This window comes from Hippopotamus amphibius, chromosome 11, assembly GCF_030028045.1.
Source record: "Hippopotamus amphibius kiboko isolate mHipAmp2 chromosome 11, mHipAmp2.hap2, whole genome shotgun sequence".
NCBI lineage: Eukaryota > Metazoa > Chordata > Mammalia > Artiodactyla > Hippopotamidae > Hippopotamus > Hippopotamus amphibius.
Window position 1 is genome coordinate 91,002,682 of NC_080196.1, and position 19,621 is coordinate 91,022,302.

The 19,621-nt window shown below is 48.8% G+C and overlaps 1 protein-coding gene across 1 annotated transcript in view; it reads right to left on the reverse strand.

Annotated features, from left to right (window-relative positions):
* MYO5B (myosin VB) overlaps positions 1–19,621 on the reverse strand; it is a 340,872-nt gene that overhangs the window by 89,748 nt on the left and 231,503 nt on the right. The window contains exons 12-16 of the mRNA XM_057699421.1: positions 19,239–19,379; positions 10,622–10,744; positions 9,906–9,989; positions 814–954; positions 233–330 (exon numbers count right to left, since the gene is read on the reverse strand). Of these exons, the coding sequence (XP_057555404.1) occupies positions 233–330; positions 814–954; positions 9,906–9,989; positions 10,622–10,744; positions 19,239–19,379 (587 nt within the window). The remainder of the gene's footprint in view (positions 1–232; positions 331–813; positions 955–9,905; positions 9,990–10,621; positions 10,745–19,238; positions 19,380–19,621) is intronic.

Below are 19,621 nucleotides of genomic sequence, written 5' to 3' on the forward strand. Positions count from 1 at the left end.
TGGGCACAGCCAACACCACCATAAGCCACACGGGGTCGGGGAACTGGGCCTTCTCACCCCCTGAATGCTCCGGACGGCAGACAGCTGGGGCCCACGTTCAGTATACAGACCATGTGGGGAACACAGGGTCAGCTACGCGTCCTGCTGAGGACCGCGGACCCCCGTGAGGCTGCGCCTGCCCCTGCCACACCTGAACTTAGTTCTAAGGCCACACGAAGAGGCTGGCACTTACTGGAAGGGGAGCTTCTCATCGTTGGGCTTGATGCAGCGGACGTAATGCGGCGTCGTGGCGTTCAGGGTCTCCATGAGCAGGTGCAGGGAGGTGCGAAACTGGGGAGACAAAGGTTGCCACCTGGTGATTTATTCACCTTCAGCTTTGTGGCTGAATAACAAACACAAAGGAGCGCCCACAGACCAGTGGCAGCTGTTGAGACTCTTACTGTTTAACCCAGGACAGGGAGACACTCAGGGACCTGGTGTTGGACTCCAGCTCTGACAGCTGCCTGGCTACATGACCAAAGCCAAGTCCCTCCCGCATCCCGGCACCAAGGTTCCTCAAAGCACATGGGGAGAGACCACCCCGGTGTGTCTCATTCAGTGCGCTGATCAGATGAGATAAGGTGAGCAAGTGCTAAGAGCCTGAGAGGGATCATCACTGCAACTGGGGGCCCGTGAGTCCTAAACGTGAGGCCCTGGAGCCCTGGCCACTCTGGCCCCCCTCTGACGCTGCCCCTACATCCTTCATCTCCAGAGAGGCAGCCCCACCACACGTGCCAGGGGCCCGCAGCTCCCGCCATGAGGCCTGGGACTGACCTGGTGGCCCACGGTTTTCTTGTGCTCCTTGTTGGAGGTTTTCAGGGCTGGTCTGGCAGAGCGGATGCTGATCTTTGAAGATGTGGCAGCGGCAGGAGCAGAGTCTTTGTCATCATGGAACAAGTCAGCCACCAGCGGGAACTAGAAACAAACACGGGAAGAAGATGGAGAACAAGAGCTCTTGGACTTTATGCTGCTTCCACTCTATCCAAGTAGCTTTCCAATACATGCCCGAGAGAACTGGAAACACATGTCCACGTTATTCCTAATAGCATCACACACGTACAGCATTATTCCTAATAGCCACAAAGCAGGAACAACCCAAATGCCCATCAACCGGTGAACAGAGGAGCAGAATATGGTGAAGACACGCAATGGAATGTTACTCAACAACATAAAGGAATGAAGTCCTCATTCATGCATGAACCTCGGAAACAGGCCAAGTGAAAGAAGCCAGACACAGAAGACCACAGAGTGTGTTTCCATTTACAGGAAATGTCCAGGGACAGAAAGCAGTTCAGTGTTTGCCAGGGGCTGGGGGAGGGGCAAAGTGGAGTGACGGCTAACAGGAACAGAGTTTCTTCTTAGAGTAATGAAAATATTCTGGAATTTGGCATGGTGATGGCTGTACAGCTTGGTGAATATACTAAAACCACTGAATTATACAACTGAAAAGGGTGAATTTTTGGTATAGGAATTATATCTCAATTTAGAGAAAGGAAGGAAAAGAGTAATTTCCCCAGACAATCTCACTTAACCTTCACCTACAGAGATGGGTACAAATTCTTTCCCTTCTGGTGTGGTAGAAGGTAGCTATGTTCTAAAAAAACTGTTTACATTTTTCCATACTTATTATTACTGGATCTTTTAAAGTTATTTAACTCCCTTAAGCCTTAATTTCTTCGTCAGTAAAATGGGGATAAGAATGTACCCATTATGTGGAGTTGTTATGAGACTAAATAAGATAACCTCTCTGTTAGTGCACTGTGTGTACAGGGGTGAAGATCAGGCCGTGCACCAGGGGCAGGTGGGACAGAGAGTCCCAGCCCTCCCCCCGCCCCCAGAACGAGTCCTGCCAGCATCCCTTGGGGAAGTGGATGCTGGGGATAGAATCAAGTATTGTAAGGTCACTACCACAAGCCTGCAGGCGGGGAGGGAACAAAAAGAGCACCCAGGCCCCACTCTCTAACCCTGAGCCACTCCCAGTCCCAAGAGAAGAGAAGTTCAAATGCTTGTGCCTCAGGTTCTGCTCCTTCGCCTCCCCTGCACCTTTGTTCCCATAACCCTCATTAAGATGGGGTCTCCCGTCTCCTGTCACCAATTGTGAATGCCCTGAGTCTGCCTTCCAGGGGCTCTGCAATCCAATCCCAAGCATCCTCTCTCAGATAATACCTTTTAAAGCAATGAAGTTGATCACTTTTCCCGTCTCATAAACCACCGTGCTCGGTATTCCCACCTCTCCACCTCTGCTCACTGTTATTCTTATCTGAAACACCCACCCCCTTCTCCTCCCGGCTCATCCCCAGAGCACCATCTCTCAGGGTCCAGCCCTGCATCCTCCACGACCCTTTCCTGTATCACTCCATTTACTCGTGTCTGCCTCCCTCACGCTCAGCCTGTGGCAACCGGGTACCACGCGAGGTCTGTGCTGGGCCCTGAGCCCTAGACTTGCTGAACCAATAGCCTCTTAGCCTTCCCCCTCGATGGAGGATGAGAGCCCAAGAGAGGATTAAAGGAGATAACCCACATGAGTACAGGGAAGAGTGCCGGCACAGAATAAGCACTCAGCCATGAGCTAGTTTTATTATTTTGATTGGGGATAGATATATGAAAAATCTGTCTCCATTGTGAAAGTACAGATGCCTGAGGAAGTTATATTTTTGAGCTGAAGAGGAAACAAAATCATAGAATTTACATCTGGAAGAACCATAAAGATCAATGCTCACCTTCCCATGGCAGGTGAGGAAAGAGCAGCTCGAGGAGGAGGGACCTACCAGAACCCTGCTTCAACCCCCACTCGCCCAGCAGCAAGCACGGCAGGCGGCATCAGCTCGCCCAGGGCTGCTGGTTAAGGGCTGAGCCCGGGCTGGAAGCACTGACCCGGGCCTCCTCTCTGAAGACCTCTTCCCTGGGATCCAGCAGCTCCACTTTGCCTACTTTCCCCACTGTGTTCCCTTCCAGCACCTTGCACTGGTCCGTCTTCTGCACTTCTCTCCTTTGAGCTGTGGATTCCCAAACTGCTTCGTTACCACTTAACTTTTCTAACGCTCATTCCCTGGACAGGGTCACTCATGTCCACGGCTTCAACCATCACTTCAAGCCTGTCTCTCCATCTCTATCTTCTTCCACTACCATGATCCACAGTTCCAACCGTCTGCTCAATATCCTCCTCCCTCTGGGGGTTCCACTGGAAACTCCAAATTCTACATGACCCAAACTACCACCACCTGCTGTCCTCCAAGATTTAGGTTAGAGATCGTGCCATCACCCTGCTTCTCATCCCAGTCGATCACCAAGTTCTGTCCACGGTTAAGCCTCAGCAGTCCTTTCTCGATCAACCAGAACCCCACTGCCCTGGTTTAGACCCACCTGAGCTCTCTCCTGGGTCACTGCAGTCACCCACAAAACTCGAGTGCCCTGCCTTCAGGCATACCTTTGTACAAACACATTCTACCCCACAGTCAGTTTTCTCTAAATCCAAATCATACCCAGTAACCCCTTGTTTACAGACTTGCTGGTCCTCACTGTTTATGGCAGAAAGCCACATCACACGTATTAACTGAGAACTGGGGGAGGGGTTGGAGGAGGGGGACGTCAGCCCAGGCACGGGGGCTCCGTAAACTGGTGCCAGAGAGCCAAGGCACAGGTGAGAAAGGGTCACTCCTCAGGCAGAGTGGCGCCTAGAAATTTCCATAAGGAAATAATTAATGGAAGGCTGAAGCCAGGTTCACATTCTAGGGACATCAGTGGTTCAGTCTGCCAAGTCTAAACAATATACAAACTGATTATTCTAATTCATATACTTTTAGAAATGGACTTCCAAGATGTTTGAGTCTTGGGTAGAAGTTACCAACTGCATGACTACACTGTTAGAGGGGTCTAATTTACAGAAATCATTAATAGTGGCTTTTTCTGTGAAAAATCTGTTAACTTCTAAGGTCGGGAGCATGTAACAAAACCACAAGGAGGAACTCTGAAATCAGATTCAATAATAAGAGTACTTTAAAATTTAAGCCCCTTTCTCTTGCTTCAGTCAGAAAAGCTATGCCTTTTATGTACTTGATATATTAAAGGATTTACAACTTAAGAACAAAAACTGAAAACTTCTATTCAAGGCAGATTTTAATCTACACTGGCACTGTGCTATAATTTGGGAACAAACACAACCAAGGTTTAATCTGCAGAACTCGTATTTTATTTTAAAAGCTACGTTTTCGTTGTAGGTCCCTGCTATGGAGACTGCGTATGGAAGTGGTAAGGTCTCTGGGATGGAAAAGAAGATGAGTTTGTTGAGACATTACCTCTAGGGAGGAGGGGCAGGCTTTATGCACTATTCGGAATTTATATTATAAACTCAGTGAACATACAGAGACAACTAGTTTGACCACAGGACTGAAAGACCAAGAGGTACCATGTCCAACCTTGGGCAGCAGGCAATAGCAAAAGACCAGGCAAGTGATGCGGCACCACTCCACTCCCAGCCCACCCACCAGGACAAGGGGGCTGGGCCAGACAGGGACCTCCTTGTCCCAGGAGTGTCCCAACTGTAAACAAACCCAAAGTCTCAACGAAAAGTAGTTAGCCAAGCTCGTGTTTGAAAAAGGATTCATGCAAAACAACACATTCCTGAGTGAGATAAAGTTTGGTTTTGTTTTTTTAAATCCACTAACTCCAGTTCTGCTTTAAAGCAAATGGGAAATCTATTTACCAGCAGACTGACCAGGAATGGAAGTACTACAATTCATCTTAGGGCCGCTCTCCGAAACAAGATTCACCTGGGCCTTTCTAAAAATTTGCTCCCTTCAATCTCGAAAACACAGATAAAACCTTCAAACAAACCAAGCACTTCCCTGATACTGTTTGTCACTCATTTCAAAGTGTCCACACGTACAGGAACACCACAGGCTTTGGTGTTCCCTGCTATTCAAGTCTATACATAGATTTTAAAAGCCTGAGGCAGATCTATCTGAAAGGGATTAAAAGAAGTATGAAAACACTTTCTAAAGACCACTTGACAGTTTAAGAAAAATGTCAATTACAGGTATATACATAGCAGTTACCTTGGAAATCACACCTATTCACTTCTGTTTATATAAACATAAAACGGCTTTTCTTTAAAACAGATATGTGAAACTAAAATAAGACACAATATAGTAACCATTTGATTGGAATCTCTTGCCTAGAATCTTATCTTTAAAAGCTCCAGCTGTAAACATAATAACAAATACATTTTATTTTCAATCAATTCTTTTACATGGTAAACGCTACCCTCTGGGGGGAAAAATCTCAAACTTTTAGGTCAGAAATATTCTGTTTAAAGGGGCTTTAAAGGGGATTTGGAGGAAAAGTCTCAGCACTTTACTTTGTTTAAAGAAGAAAAGGGAGACCTTCCTGTATTAGAGAATGATTATATTGTTTTATTGACTAAATTCTCTCTTACATAGTTACCTATTTATTCTAAATGTTGGTAGATGCTTTTAAACTACCAGTACAAACTGATTTTAAACAGGAAGCACTCCAAAAACACTTAAAAGCAAATGTTATATAGTATGTTGACTCAAAAGCTATTATATAAAAAATAAATTTAAAAAAATTAAAGCAAATGTATCTGCTGAAAACGAAATGTGTGTGTAACCTGTAAGGAAGCTGGCAGCATGGAAAGCAATGGAACGCATGCAGTGTCACCTTGATGAGCTGAAGGTGCAGGAGAACAGAGATGGGGGGAGGCTGCGTTTGGGCCTTGCCGGAGCTACTCCATCCTGACTCTTGGACCTCGGGGACTGTCAGGGCCCACGGTAAGCAACTTTGGGCTAATATGACCTCCCTGGCCTCTGGACCACATTGGTCTTGGGCTCCCTTCTGCCAGGATGCCATGGAGATGGCATCAGGACTGCCTGCCTAGGAGCACAGCCCAGCATGGCCCTCGCTACCCAGCACCTCCCAGCATAGACTCTGGACCCACTGCCCATCCTTACGACCTACATTCAGTGCTGCCCCAGAATAGGAACTCTCCAGAATAAAAGATTTTCCTTTCAAGATTTTTCTTCAGATTGATACATTACTGCTTTTACAATAAACACTAAGAAGGAAAACCTTCCATCTCTAGAATCTAAAACAAATCAGTCTGTTAACCTGAAGTCACGTTTTAAAGAGGCATCTCTTTAGTCTCTATTTATAGCTCTCTGATAGCTGAGAAAGCAATTAGCTATATTATAGCCTCTTAGGCAGCGTAACTGGCTTTACTAATTACATTCTCATTAACACCGTTTTATTTCACTGCTCTTGGTGGGAGTTCTTCAAACATCCTTTTGGCTGGTAGTAGTCTTCCATCCCACACTGCTTGATTATTCACAATGATTTAATTTCTTATCAGGGATGCCATGCAAAAGAAAAAAGCTAGTAAGTCTTCCCCCAAATAAAAATACTTTAAGTAGAATTATGAATCTACCTACAGGATGTAAGATCTAGCTATGCTTAGTGAGAAGAACACCAATAAAAAATTGGGCATTAACTGGATACCACAGACTTGCATCTTACCAGGTCTTTATTCTTCCCCCTGCTTTTAAGCGTATCTTAGAAACACAAACCTTGTGGGATTGCTGTGAAAAAAAATTAAACGAAACGATAGAGGCTCAGTAAACTATGAGCTTTAAAAATGTTACGACAGATGTTGCCAGAGGTGTCCATCTGTTCAAATGATTTAAAGTACATTTCCCATCACTCTGATTCGTAGCTTCAGTCTGTGGAGATCCCATCTGTAGGTTTACAGTGACCTAGTGTTGCTCTCTGCTTTCCATCTTCTGGGATGTCTAAAATGGGCTGAAACAGGTCCAGGGTGGAGAGTTCTCAGCCCTCCTCCTGCTGGGGTCCGGGGGGCCTAGAAGCCCCTCTCCGGTTCCTCTCTGAGTGCTACTGGCCACCACCACGGCAGCTCCGAGGGTTTGCTGGAGTGAGGGTGGGAGGGCCTGGCCACAAGGTCCCTGGTTCTTTAGAAATGTGAGCTGGTGAAGGGCAAAGTTAGAGTTGTGGCAGGTGGGCAGGGAAGAGAAGGCAGTCGGTACCTTTTCAGGGTAAATCACAGACCTATTTTACACTCCAATTCAGCAATACCTCTAGACTTTTTAAGTGCACACTCTTTGCATCATCAATTCCATTTCTAAAAATTTACAGACAGACATAACTATACGAGTAAGCAAAGATATGCCTAAAAGGCATTCCTTGCAGTATTATTTGAATTAGCAAAATACCAACAGTTGTTTAAAAAAAAGGAAAGAAGTGGATATATGTACTCACGTGGAAAGATGGCCAAGATATAACGGTAAGTGAAAAAGCAGAAACGACTACGCGTAATGCAATTCAATTCAACCTTAAAAAGATGTACCAGTAGGTTTGTATCATCAGAACAGGAATTCATAAAAAGGCAGGTCAGGAGTGGGAGAGAATACAGTACTTTTATTTTATATATTTCTATACTATTTGAATTTTTTATGAGCCTATAGTTCACTTCGAATAAAAATCCAGAACACCCCATCTAAAATGATACCCCTATTTAGAAATGAGCTAACATAGCAGGCCTGAAACTGCCATCCTAGAAAGGCCCGCTCACAAGGGTGACTTGACCCTTGGCTGGTGTCTGGAAACGTGGATTTTGGGAGGGTTTTCGGCAGTCCCTGGTGAGAATGGTTTACTGAGCCTAAACTGCCTATGCAAACAATACGATCTATGCTGAACCAACCTGGTTTCCTGCTGGGAGTCTGGAATTCTGGTACATGCTAGGCAAAGGGTGCCCACATCACTGACTCGCACTAGGGAACCCTGAGTGCCCAGGCTCAGGTGAGCTGCTCTGGTGGACAGTTCACAGGGGTTGTCACAACCCACAGCTGTGGGAATTAAGCACATTCAGAGCAACTCCTGAGGGAGAGGACTCTGCAAGCTTGCGCCTGGTCCCCTGCAATCCACCCCATGCACCTTCTCCCGCTGCTGATTTGCTTCGTATCCTCTGCTGTAATAAATCATAGCCATGGGTACTACTATATGCTGGGTTCTGTGAGCCTTCCTAGCAGATGGTTCAACTTGGGGGTGACCTTGGGGACTCTCAGCACATTCCTATTATTCTTTCCATAGAACCTTCTTCTTGACCTTCACAGCATTAGCAAAATTGATGATTAACCTGTGTATCTTTTCACTAGACTGTGTTTTGTGAGGTTAACGACATGTGTTTGTTACCACTAATACCACACAAGTATTCAACAAAGTCTGTTAAATAAAAATAAAGAAAAATAACCTCAGTGACTAATAACAGATGACCTGCTGAAGAGGGAGTATGAGCGATTCCCTCCTAGGTTCTGGGATCCTTCAGAGACACTCAAATTAAGACAGATATCAATGGCAGAACCAGACTCTGCATTTAATGGAAAGTCCCCAACTCTCACCTCCGACCCCTCATTTATGCTCGGAGAAACGTGTAACAAGAACGTAAAGTCACAGTAACAGGAGGTCACAGGCCTCTAACTTCTCAGACACACACAATAAGGAAACATGCTGCTTGGAGCTCAAAACATCCACTACTACTCTCTCCCTGTGGCTTCTGTCCTGTCCCCCATCTCCCTTGCACAGAATGGAAAAAGTCACATTAACCACCACGGACTAGAGGGCTGGACACTTGACAGGCTAAGGGGTTAACCTTGTGTTGACACGTACATTTACCCAAAGCAGATCTGTCTCAGTGACGACTAATTCCCTGATGCTCCAGATATCGGGAGATGACAGGGGGCCGGGGTCTGCCCTGGGCCACCCACATAGCTGGTACTGGCTCAAATCCTCCCTAAACTCCTGGCCCCGGGGCCGCATGATTTAATGGGGTTTATCTGCCTTTAGGTACCTGGGTCCGCTCTGTGGGGTGTATTTTCTCCATTCCATCATTTCACCCTATTGCATTCATCCAAAGCTTATCACAAAGAGAAATTAATCTGCCATTTCTAGTGTTATCAGGCCTCTGCAGTGAGTTCGGTATCATGTGGTCTGGGAGAAAGCCTCCTAAATCCTGGAGAGTCCTTTTCTGGGTTTCCTCTGAAGGGCTGAAGCCAGCCACGGCATCTGCACGTGTGCACGGGCGAGGCGGCTTTCTGGAACGGCGGCGCTCATGCTCCCCCACCCACACACCCCTCCCCTCTTTTCAGTTACTGTATGCTTGTTGATCTGCCCACTCACAGTCCACTAGAACATAAACCCCTAGGGGTTTATTAAGGGCAGTGCCTTAATAAACATTCGTTTAGATGAATCAGTGCCTTGTTCCCTTTACCTGTAGAATGGACACAATATTTGCTATCTTCTTGTCATGTTCATGAGAAGGAAATAACTGACATTCTGGAAATAAACGAAAGTAACATTCCAAAATTGTAGACTTAAGTGTCCCTTGAATCCTACTATTCCACTGAAGTTCCTGGCTAGAGGGAGGTTCCACACACTGCTAAGCAGAAATTCAGCACACCGATACTAGAATTCGAAGGGGTGTAAGGACTTTCACATCTGCACGTAGGAGATGGAGCACAAATGACACGATGAGGCCAGCAACGTTTTCATGGTTACACCCACCATTGCCTCTCCCGACTGTCACCACTCCTGTTCCCCCCGCCCCCATGTCCCTCCACTAGCTGGCATCTTTCCCAGTCGCCTTTGCCATCCCTTGCTTTCTTCCCTCCATCAGGCTGTCCTCAAATTCTCAGACTGAAATAACCTACAGATCCCTCCCCTCCCCTGGCCCCACACCTCTGCCTCCCCACACTCTGGAGCGGGGCTGGCGCCAGCCACACTCTGCCCGGCTCTGGCCATGGACACTCCGCCTCCGTTTCCCCACCTCCAATGCTCTTTACCTTGCTGGCCTTCAGGATGTTGATCTGCTCTTCATATACTGTGTCTCTGTTTTTCTCCAGAAAACCATCTGAAAGGTACTCCACCTGGGGCCATGGCAGGAAACAGAAACGGCAGTTAGTGCTCCAGCCTGACCCAGGACCCTCAGCAGCTTCTCCAGTAGTTTCAGCTCACCCACAGTATTTTCAGAAAAGAGTTGTGGGTAAGTACATGGGAAACCCACAGATGTTCTCATCTAAAATGCAAACCCAAGATGTGATCAGGATTTACATAGAGGGAGTTGAATATTCATTTCATGGAAAACCATATTATTTTAAAAGGGAGTTCCCATAAGACAGCCTTTAATAGAAGGCTTCCTTTGGGGGCTCTAAACGCAGCTTGCCAGCCTCACCCAGATCTACTGAATTAGAACTTGCCTTTGAGCAAGACCTCGGGTGACGTGCGCACACGTGAAAATCTGAGAAGCACTGGGCTAGCACATACAGGACATGATTCACGCAGAGAAATTCCAAGTTTACGCCCGCTGCTGCGAAAGGAGCCACCGGAGGAAGAGCCACTCTTTCCTTTTCTCTCTCAGGCTCCAGGAGGGTAGACAAGGCCCCACCTAAGAGACTGCGGGCTGCTTGAATTCAAAGGTCAGCTCCCTCTTAGCCCAGGAATGCTGAGTCCACCTAGGACGGGGCTCATGGAGTGCCGGGTCCACCTAGAGGAGACCCACCTTATCTGCAAAGTGGACAACAATGAAAGCCGTGTTGGACATGCGGGGTTTCTGGAAGTGCTGGCTGCCAGAGTGCCGGTCGTAGAGCTTCTGAGCCCAGTTCTGGTCAGTTCCTTTGGGGACCTGTGGATCCACAAAATCAGGTGCTTGGTGAAGAGGAAAGGGAAGCCAAGAATTAAGGCAAAGTGATGGCATCCACACCGTGAGCTGACTTCATGAGGTTGGACCCTAACTGGACGTGGAAGGCAGATTCAACTGTGAACACTTGGGATATCACACGGCAGGCTCTCAACATGCCCTGTGCGCTGGCTCCCACAGTGCCCGTAGGGGCCCGCTGAGCCTCAAAGAACCTGCTGATTGGCAGACGCTGGAAGCATTGGGAGAGGATGAGGGTGGAGGCCAAGGTCACAGGAGCAGAGTCACAACCCACGGGAGAAATCTGAAGATACTTCACTCTGGTGAGGCCAGTGACTTCAGGGTCCTGAACATCCACCTCGGGTGCCAAGCTCTTGCTTACTTAGGCCAACTCCTGCAGCAGGAAAGCCCACCTCTCTCTCAGCTCATCTGAACACCAGCATCCAGGCTCAGCTCAAGTCTGTCCTCTTCTCTGGAGCCCTTTCCCAACCACCTTAGATTTTGCTTTGGAATTCCTCGAATTTAGCTCTTACACATGCACTGTCTAGTATAATTCATCATTTGGTTTTTGCGTATTATCTTGTCTCTATAAACTGTAAGTAACCTTGTTGGGTTCAGGAAGTATGCCTCACTGTTTTTTTTCTGCCTTTGGAAGAAATGAAAACTGGGTTCTAGCCATGCATCAGGTGCTAAGTACTTAGTGACTGAGCTATGTGGTACTAACCTCTGCCTCCCCCAAATTTAAATTTAGAGATTTACTACGTTAATAATTCTGAAGGGCAACTTCTTTCAATATCTTTAGAGATGGCTTCAGAAGTGAAAAAGCATCTTGCTTTGTTGAAAACACAACACAGAGTCACTATAACCACCACTCAAATGATCAAAGATGGCACCTCCTCTGATGGGTGGTCCCCCACCCCAACATCCTTGAGCATCACTGCACACACCCCTTCCTCAGCTATCGGCCACCAACTGACCTGCCCTTTCACTACTTTAGATCATATATTTGGATTAGGCAGGGTTGAAGGTGACCCTCGCACTAGCCATTTAAAAAGGGCTTTGTTTAGTCAATTAAGAAAATCTGTGCCATAGGAAAAATGCTTATGCACCTGAGAACAAATTTCTCAAATACTTTGTAAGCAAACAGATTTTTCTCAAGATCCAACTTGGTTTAACTAGTATTGAACATCCAGTGCTAAGTGCCATAGGATTTTTAAGAAAACTCTTTCTTGAAGGAGGCTATTAATTGTGTTGGGCAGACAAAATAAATCTAATTTGGCATTTTAAAGTATATTCTGTTTTATATTTGTCTCCAAGCATCCTGTGTTTAGAAACATGGGGTATGGGGGAAGCAAGAGGCCAGCATGGCCGAGCTGTCAGCAGGTGAGGCTGGAGAACAGGAACACAATGGACCCAGGACTGGCAGAACCGGGGCAGACAGAACAGGAAGGGCAGGACTATGATGAGAAGCCCTGCCTGGTCAACACTTGCATTTGCCAGTATCAAAATCGTCTTGTCTTGACAATGAAATTGGACTTCTGTTAGCAGACTCCATAATCCCACATTTTTTCTAATTCAAACTCGCACAAATCCATGAGCAAGGGAGGCCGGGAATCAAGGTCACATGCATATATATTTCCTGACAAGGGTCAGTCTCTCTTCTCACCCCCACTCTTGACTAAAAATGAAGGCCAGCGGGAATTCACAACAATTAAGAATCTCAGATAATACTAAAAGCAAACACCCAAAGAATTTACTGCCGGGCAGTTTTCTATACGTTTTCGATGTATTAACTCATTCAGTCCTTGCAATAATCTTATGAGCTAGGTTCTATGGCATCTACATTCTACAGATGAAGAAACTGAGACAGAGAGGTTAGGTAACTTGCCCAAGGTCACACAGCTGGGAAGTAGCAGAGCTGGGGTTCAAACCAGGACAGGCTCTAGAGTACGTGCTCCTCACTATTATGCTTTCCTGCCTGACAACAGAGTTTTAATGGTAGCCACAAAGGCAGGGTTAGGTAGAAGGTAGTTATTTCCAAAAGTCTTCCCAAAAAGTAGATTTAGAACAGGCATAGGAGACAGAAAGCAAATCTTGTATTTTGATAAAATTTAGATTGTGGTTATCAGTAGCTTTGGAATATGCAGCGAATCAAACCCTTTAAAAAGGAATCTGCCGGCAACTTCATGCAAACTTCCTTATTCTCCTCTCCAAAGGCACCGGCCAAGCAGCCTGGAGCCCAGCTCTGTCCTCGTTTAGGTGGGTACTGTCCCTCAGAGGTCTAGTTCCTCTGATCTGCTTTGTTGGCCACTGGTCACACCAAAAAGTGAAGGCCCATCTATACGAAATGTTGTGAACAGGCAAATCTATAGAGATAGGAAATAGATTAGGGGGTGCCTAGGGCTGTGAGGGAACTGAGAGGGACTGCTAATGGGTTTCTTTAGGGGATGATGAAAGTGTTCTAAAATTGATTGTGGTGGTGATGGTGGCATGCCTCTGAATATATGAAAAAACACTGAATTGTATATTTTAAATAGGTGAGTTGTATGGTTCATTAATTCTATCTTAATAAAGCTGTTAAAAATACATTAAACCTGATTTTACTCTTTGCTACTGAAATAAAACAAAAAAAAAAGGGCGAGGGGCTGGGTCATGGAAGTCTTTGGACTTACGAAGCCATGCATCCCCAACAGCCTGGGGTATAAACCCCGTGGCCCCGGACAACTTTCCACCGACGTGCTCTTGGAACCTTGGCAGGAAATCGCAGTCTCTCTTGCAGACATCTGGCTGCCATCACTGGGACACTGCCTGGCGTCAAAGCCTGCTCTGGCCCAACGGCTGATGAGAGCAGGTTGAGAAGGACCCCAGGGCCTGTTATTCCATCTCTATTCCTTGTTCCCGTCTTCCTGGGCCACTGCCACCACGACAGCCTCGCTGGTCGCTTACTCACCTTCTCACTCCACCCCATACCTCCGAGGGCTCCCTGATGCCTCCTACCACGGCTGACCTCTCAAATGACCCTACCCGCGTCAACCCCGGATCCTCCTGTGATAGCGGGGCCTTCAGGACTCTGCAGTCCTAACAGCTCCAGGTACAGGCGGCTCCTTCCTTCCCGCCTGGCAGCCGTCTCCTCCAAGGCCAGTTCTGGGCCCTTACTTTTGCACTTTCACAAAGCATCCCCCCGGCAACACACACACCACATGCTCAGCAAAACACTGATTCTAGACCAACCCAACCACCCGTCCTGTCCTTTCCCACACCTGGGTGGCTGGCTAAGATCACACATCAACTCCTCTTCCCTTAATCAACTTCTGCTGGTAATTTAGTATAATTGAGTATTACTGCCAAATAATAAAATCAAATTCCACTGTAAGCATCACCTCTATAGATCAAGACACCGTGCCCAGATCAAAGGGTAGAGCTGACCTCGACAGCTCCTACATCTCACTTTATGGTCTCTAACCTCAGTAAACACATCTCCGCACCCAGTATTGCTGGTCCTTGTTTGCAGGACTGCCTGTCCCCTCCTCTTCAACCTTATAACCCTGCTGCCTCCTAGCAGAGGCCTCATTTCCTCCCTCATAGGGAAGCAGGCTGGCAAGCATGAAACATCAAATTTATGCTCTACATCTAGAAACTCATCTGCATCGAAAGCCCCACCCCCATGCCTTGGACCCTTCTCCTGGGAGGGAGAGTGGGCTGCTCCTCTTAGCCGGCCTCCTGGGGACGAACTCCCGCCTCCCGGGGACCAGAAGTCATCCATCTTCCCTCTCCCGGAATCCTCTCCCGCCTTTCCTCTCTCTCACCTCCTCCTCCTCACAGCTAAGCCTCCGGAAAGGAATTCACACGAGCCATCTCCACTGCCTCACCTCCTACTCTCTCCTCAAGTTACTGAAATCAGGCTTCTGCCCAGACAACTCCCTTCAAACTGCTCTAACCAACAACTGGCTGCCGGATGCGGGGCCTCCGAGGCCCTCACCACTGCTGCCCTTCCCCCCTCAGCCTCTCCCCCCGGCTGGACAACCACAAAGCTGCCAGTGCTCTGCTGACTCCTGTCTCTTTCCAACTTACCTTTCACATGGTTTCCAGGGAGACCTGTCGAAAAGTGAGTCCCACCTGTCACGTCTCTTCCCCGCTTCACACCCTTCCAACCCCAGGGCCTTCAGAGCCAAGTCCAAACGCCTCCGCTGGGCAGGCAAGGCCAAGCCTCCTGTTCTCGGACGATACCTGCTTCCCACCCGTGCCCGCCACCACCATGGGCTCTGGACAAATCAGACCATTTCAAGTTCTGCAAACGTGACGTACCCTTTGCCCAGAGCCCCTCTCCCCTCACGTGACCCCCGCGTACACAGCCGTTCTGGGGACGCCTCCCCCCCACACTCTCTTCTCCGTCGTCTTCTCAGTGTTTCCGTTTCTCTGGCATCTCGGGAGATGATCTCAGGGCTTGCCTGACCCCCTCAGAGGCGAGCTGAAGGGAACACGGGGTTTGTCCGGTGGGTGAATGTGGGAAAGCCGCTTCCCCTCCCTCCACCGCAGGCTTCAAACCTGCTCACGAGCAGTAGCCTCTGGGGCTGCGTCTTAGGAAACCACAAGCCCTTAGTCTTAATCCAGAGTAAATGCTCATAGAGCAGGCTGGGCCCAGGTCAGGAAAGAGACGCGTATTCACCTCCCCACCGCCCGCAGCCTGCTTTCCTTCTGCTGTCTCAGCAACAGGGTGACAATTAGGAAGGTCCGCCCTCGTGGGCTCCATGAAACCAGAGTCCCAGTCGACGGGGCAGAGCTCACCTCGCCGACTCAGGCCTGCCTTTGCGGGTCCCTGACACCTCTCTCCAACCTGAGACAGGGTCTGTGTCTTCATTCCCTAGAACTGCTTCCAGGGGTCAAGGTATCATTTTCACAAAATCCTGCTAAAATGCAAGTATGTCACTTACGAGAAAACAAGCACTGACATCTCAAATCCTATCAGCCCTAACTAGTTTGTTCCTCCAGGAGGGAGGGACTGATGACCGGGACATGGGGACAGCAGGGAACGCGGGGTCTGAACACGGCTTACACACACGTACGTCCGCAGTGCCCACAGCAGCCTTAGTGCTGAGGGAGGAGAGTTTTGTCACAAGCGGCCTGGAAACTAACGTTTCCCACAAGTGAATACCCTCTCACCTGCCCCCTGGTTACCAAGGAGCGGCTGTAGTCTGTGGCTCCATCTGGGTGTGACAATACATCCACGACGACAGGGAAGCTTTTCCTCCTGGAGGAATCTGGAGCAGTGACTGTTCTGGTCCCCAAGCCTCCTCCGCAGCTTCCGGCACCCGTCACAGGCGGAGGAGACCCACCCCCACGTGCTGCCGCTTTAAGTCCACGGCCACCCCTTCTCCACCTTTCTCATTTACTGCCTCTCCCTGGCTGTCTTCCCCAGGAAGAGTGATTTGTCCGATGGCTGCTTTTTACGCGTCTAGTCGTGTCCTGTCTCATGGTGGGGGGAGGTCACAGAACCCAGGTCTCCACAGCTTGGTCTCCTGATGTTTTCCCACCCCGCGGAGCGTATCTGAGGCAGCTCCACATCCAACAGGACGGCTCCCGAGAAACACACGCTGCCCAGGTGCGACCAGCTCCTTGGGAATCCCTAACCTGCCCAGGTCAGAGCCATGGGTGCGTCTAGGAGGGTGCCGCAGGGTGCCTCGGTTTTTTAAGTCAGATTTATTACAGTATAATTTTCACACAGCAAAATGCACCCTTTAAAAGTGTACAGTTTCGTGACTTTCGACAAAAGGAATAACTGTTGGTTAAAAATCCATCTGTTACTAGAAGTTGTATCAGATTATACCGAATGACTCTGAATTCCCAGAGCAGCTCAACCTGGTAGAAGATGGTTCCACACTGTGGGGTTTTGTATTATTCCTTGATTTGGTGTTCATCTTGCCTCCCCTGCTACACCCGTGACTTTGCTGGCCAGTGAGTTTGCATGTGTCACATTCACAGTACAACCCCGGACCCACCGCGACACTCTGAGCCCCCACCAGCTCGACTAGCAGGAAACCCAGGCTTATCCTGAGACCTTCCCTTCTAAGGAGCCTTGGGGATGGGGAACCAAGGACCTAATAGAACCGCAGTGGCTGTGAGCAGCTCGGCACTCTTTCTGACTTGGTGTGTCCTGCCTTCGAGGTCACTCTGCTATCCCTGGTGGGCTCTGGTCCCTGGCCACAGCCCTCCGCGGGCCCCTCGTCCTCACTCAGGCAAAGCTTTTCCCAAGCACCATCCTATCCCTCTTCACACTTTGCTGGCCGGCAGGGAGATCCCTGCCTCCTTTCCTGAGGGTTTCCCCTCAAGATCAGACATACAGTAGGTGCATAATACACTCTGGGTGTCTGGCAGGAGTTTGAGCTGGATACAGTCTTAAACTTAAATCACCTAATTTTACAAATCTGACCCAAACAGAAAGCGTCACAGAGCATAAGGCAGAGACCATCCACACAGACACAGGCGCGTTTTATCCCCCTGAGCTTCTTGAAGGTAATACAGGCAGCGTGCGCCCGGTAGGAAGACTGGACAGGAAGGTCGGGGGATCCCAATGCACCAGGAATATCCAACGCTGCAGAGCCTAGGGATTTGGGGAGGTTACTTTCAGAACTGCTGACTAGTTGCACCTTGGTCCTCCCTGTGATCACTGCCTACTCTTCGGCCGCATGGCTCATGGCCCTCCCACCACACCTGGAACCACCTGCTCCCAAGTCCCGTGCTGCTCTGGGTGGCCCCCCACTCCCCCACCCAGCAGCTTGGGTCCCGCCCTCCGGACAGCAGCCTGAGGTCTCTCACTGTGCACTTGACATTCCTGGGACATGTTCCCTTGGGTAGTGGCACCTCTGAGAACCTTAAACCATGAGCCAAAACAAACCCACAGGTGGCCCTGGCTTGCCTGCCAAAGGTAGGGTAAATCAAGGAAAACTGATGAGGCAGCTGCTGAATTCACAGACTCAATCACCCTTAGGCACTGGGGCGTTCCCAGGAGAGGTGTGTGTGAGGCGTAGGGAGAGGCCAGGCCCCTGGGGGCTGTGGTGTGTGGCCTAGTCAGTGCTTCATCACAGAGCCAGGTAGAGCAGTGAGGGACAAGCCATCTGCCTTGTTCGACCTTGGCCTTCACCACTGGGCAGGGGAGTGAAGAGCTAGAACCCTTCTGGAGCCAGGGCCTGGGGCCCTGCACGGGCTCAGCACCTAGAACTGGACAGAGGACATGAGTTGGGGAGTGTGGAGCTGGAGAAGGTTACGGAGAGGATCACAAAAGAGACAGGGGGAGGGGAGTGTGTTCCCGCTGAGGGTTGGCAGGGAGCCGCTGGCAGTGGACATCGAACCAAGAAGATGAATGAGTGGTGACCACCAGGAGAGGAGACCAGGGAGGGCCTGGGCTGTGACTTCTGTCATTTAGCCAATGTCACTCGAGGCAAGGACAACTGTCCTATCACCTTTACCACAGTCTCACAGGTGGGGCAAGCCAAGGTACACCCCCACCAGACTAAGGAATTACCTGTTCCTGAATCTGACTCCAGATGGAGTCCTCAGCTTTGAAAATGTGCTGAAAACCATCAGGTAAAAATGAGCTGTGGATTTCAGTGTACTTTCACTCTGTCTTCCACTGTTTTACTAATTGTTCCTTTTCGCTTTCAAAGGCAATGAAACTAGGAGAGTCCTTCTGGAAGGAAAACATCTGCTTCTCCCAAACTATCAAGCCACAAGCCATCCTTCATAGGCAAGACATGGGAGACCAGAAACTAAAAGCAACCAGGCTCTTCCCTTTCAATACCAAGAGCCATGCGGCTTCTACACCTTTTGATTATAGTGTTTCCATCACCAACCCAGGAGAAGTTTTGAAGATCAACAGATCCAACCCCCATCAATTCATAGAGCAGAAAACCAAAGGCCAAAGTAGTTAGGTGATTGATAACGCCTGCTCCACATTCCCAAGGCTGCCTGATTCTCTCCAGGCTGGCAACTCAGGGCTCTTCCTGTCATAGCAGGTAGTGTCTGTGACAAGCTACAAGGGGAAAATCTATGGCTCTCATCTGCTACCAAGACACATGACTCATCGCTCACAAGCCACCTGGCACAGTAAAGGTGATCCTGGGCTCTTGACCCTCCCTCTCTGGGGTGCCTGTCTAGAAGTTGGGGTGCTTCTCTCAGCACCTAGGAAGCCTAGGGCACCACATCTATACCACCAACACACCATGCCTACCCGTAACACCCAGCCTCTGCCAAAAGAGGCACATGTTCACCAGCGGGGCAAGACCTGCCAGTCACGCTCAACATATTACACTCTGGTGCCTTCCCGTATGCAGAGTAGACACCAGTGCTTCTCCTAGCACACTAAAGGCTGCCTAATCACAGATGCAATTCCAGTTTTGAAATCTCACATGTTCCCACACAGCTGTCCTCTGCCCCACACCCCAAGCCTGGAATTGAACTGATTCAATGATAACATCATCAGTTTTACCTTACATTCTTCATCCAACAGGTCCAAGATGCCCAGCTTAGCTTCTATGAGGTCGATGCAAGGTTGGTTATCATAAAAATCAATCAAGGTCCAAGGGATCTGCTCCTTCATGTATTCCTCTTGCTCCAGCTTGAATACATGCTAGGGTAAGAAGTGAAAGGTCAAGGCTAGGGAACTACATGCACACCTTAACTTGCAACTCCCCTGAGCTTCAATCAAATGGGTTCTGAGTCCTGGAGGATGGGGCATACTGGCCAGAAAAGGTTTGGGTGCAAGTCACAGTCACGACTGCCACACAAAAAAGCTCAGTTAGGTGATCCTCACTCCCATGTGAACCCTCCCCTAGCACATTCTAATAATCACCTGCACTGTCATACCTCAAC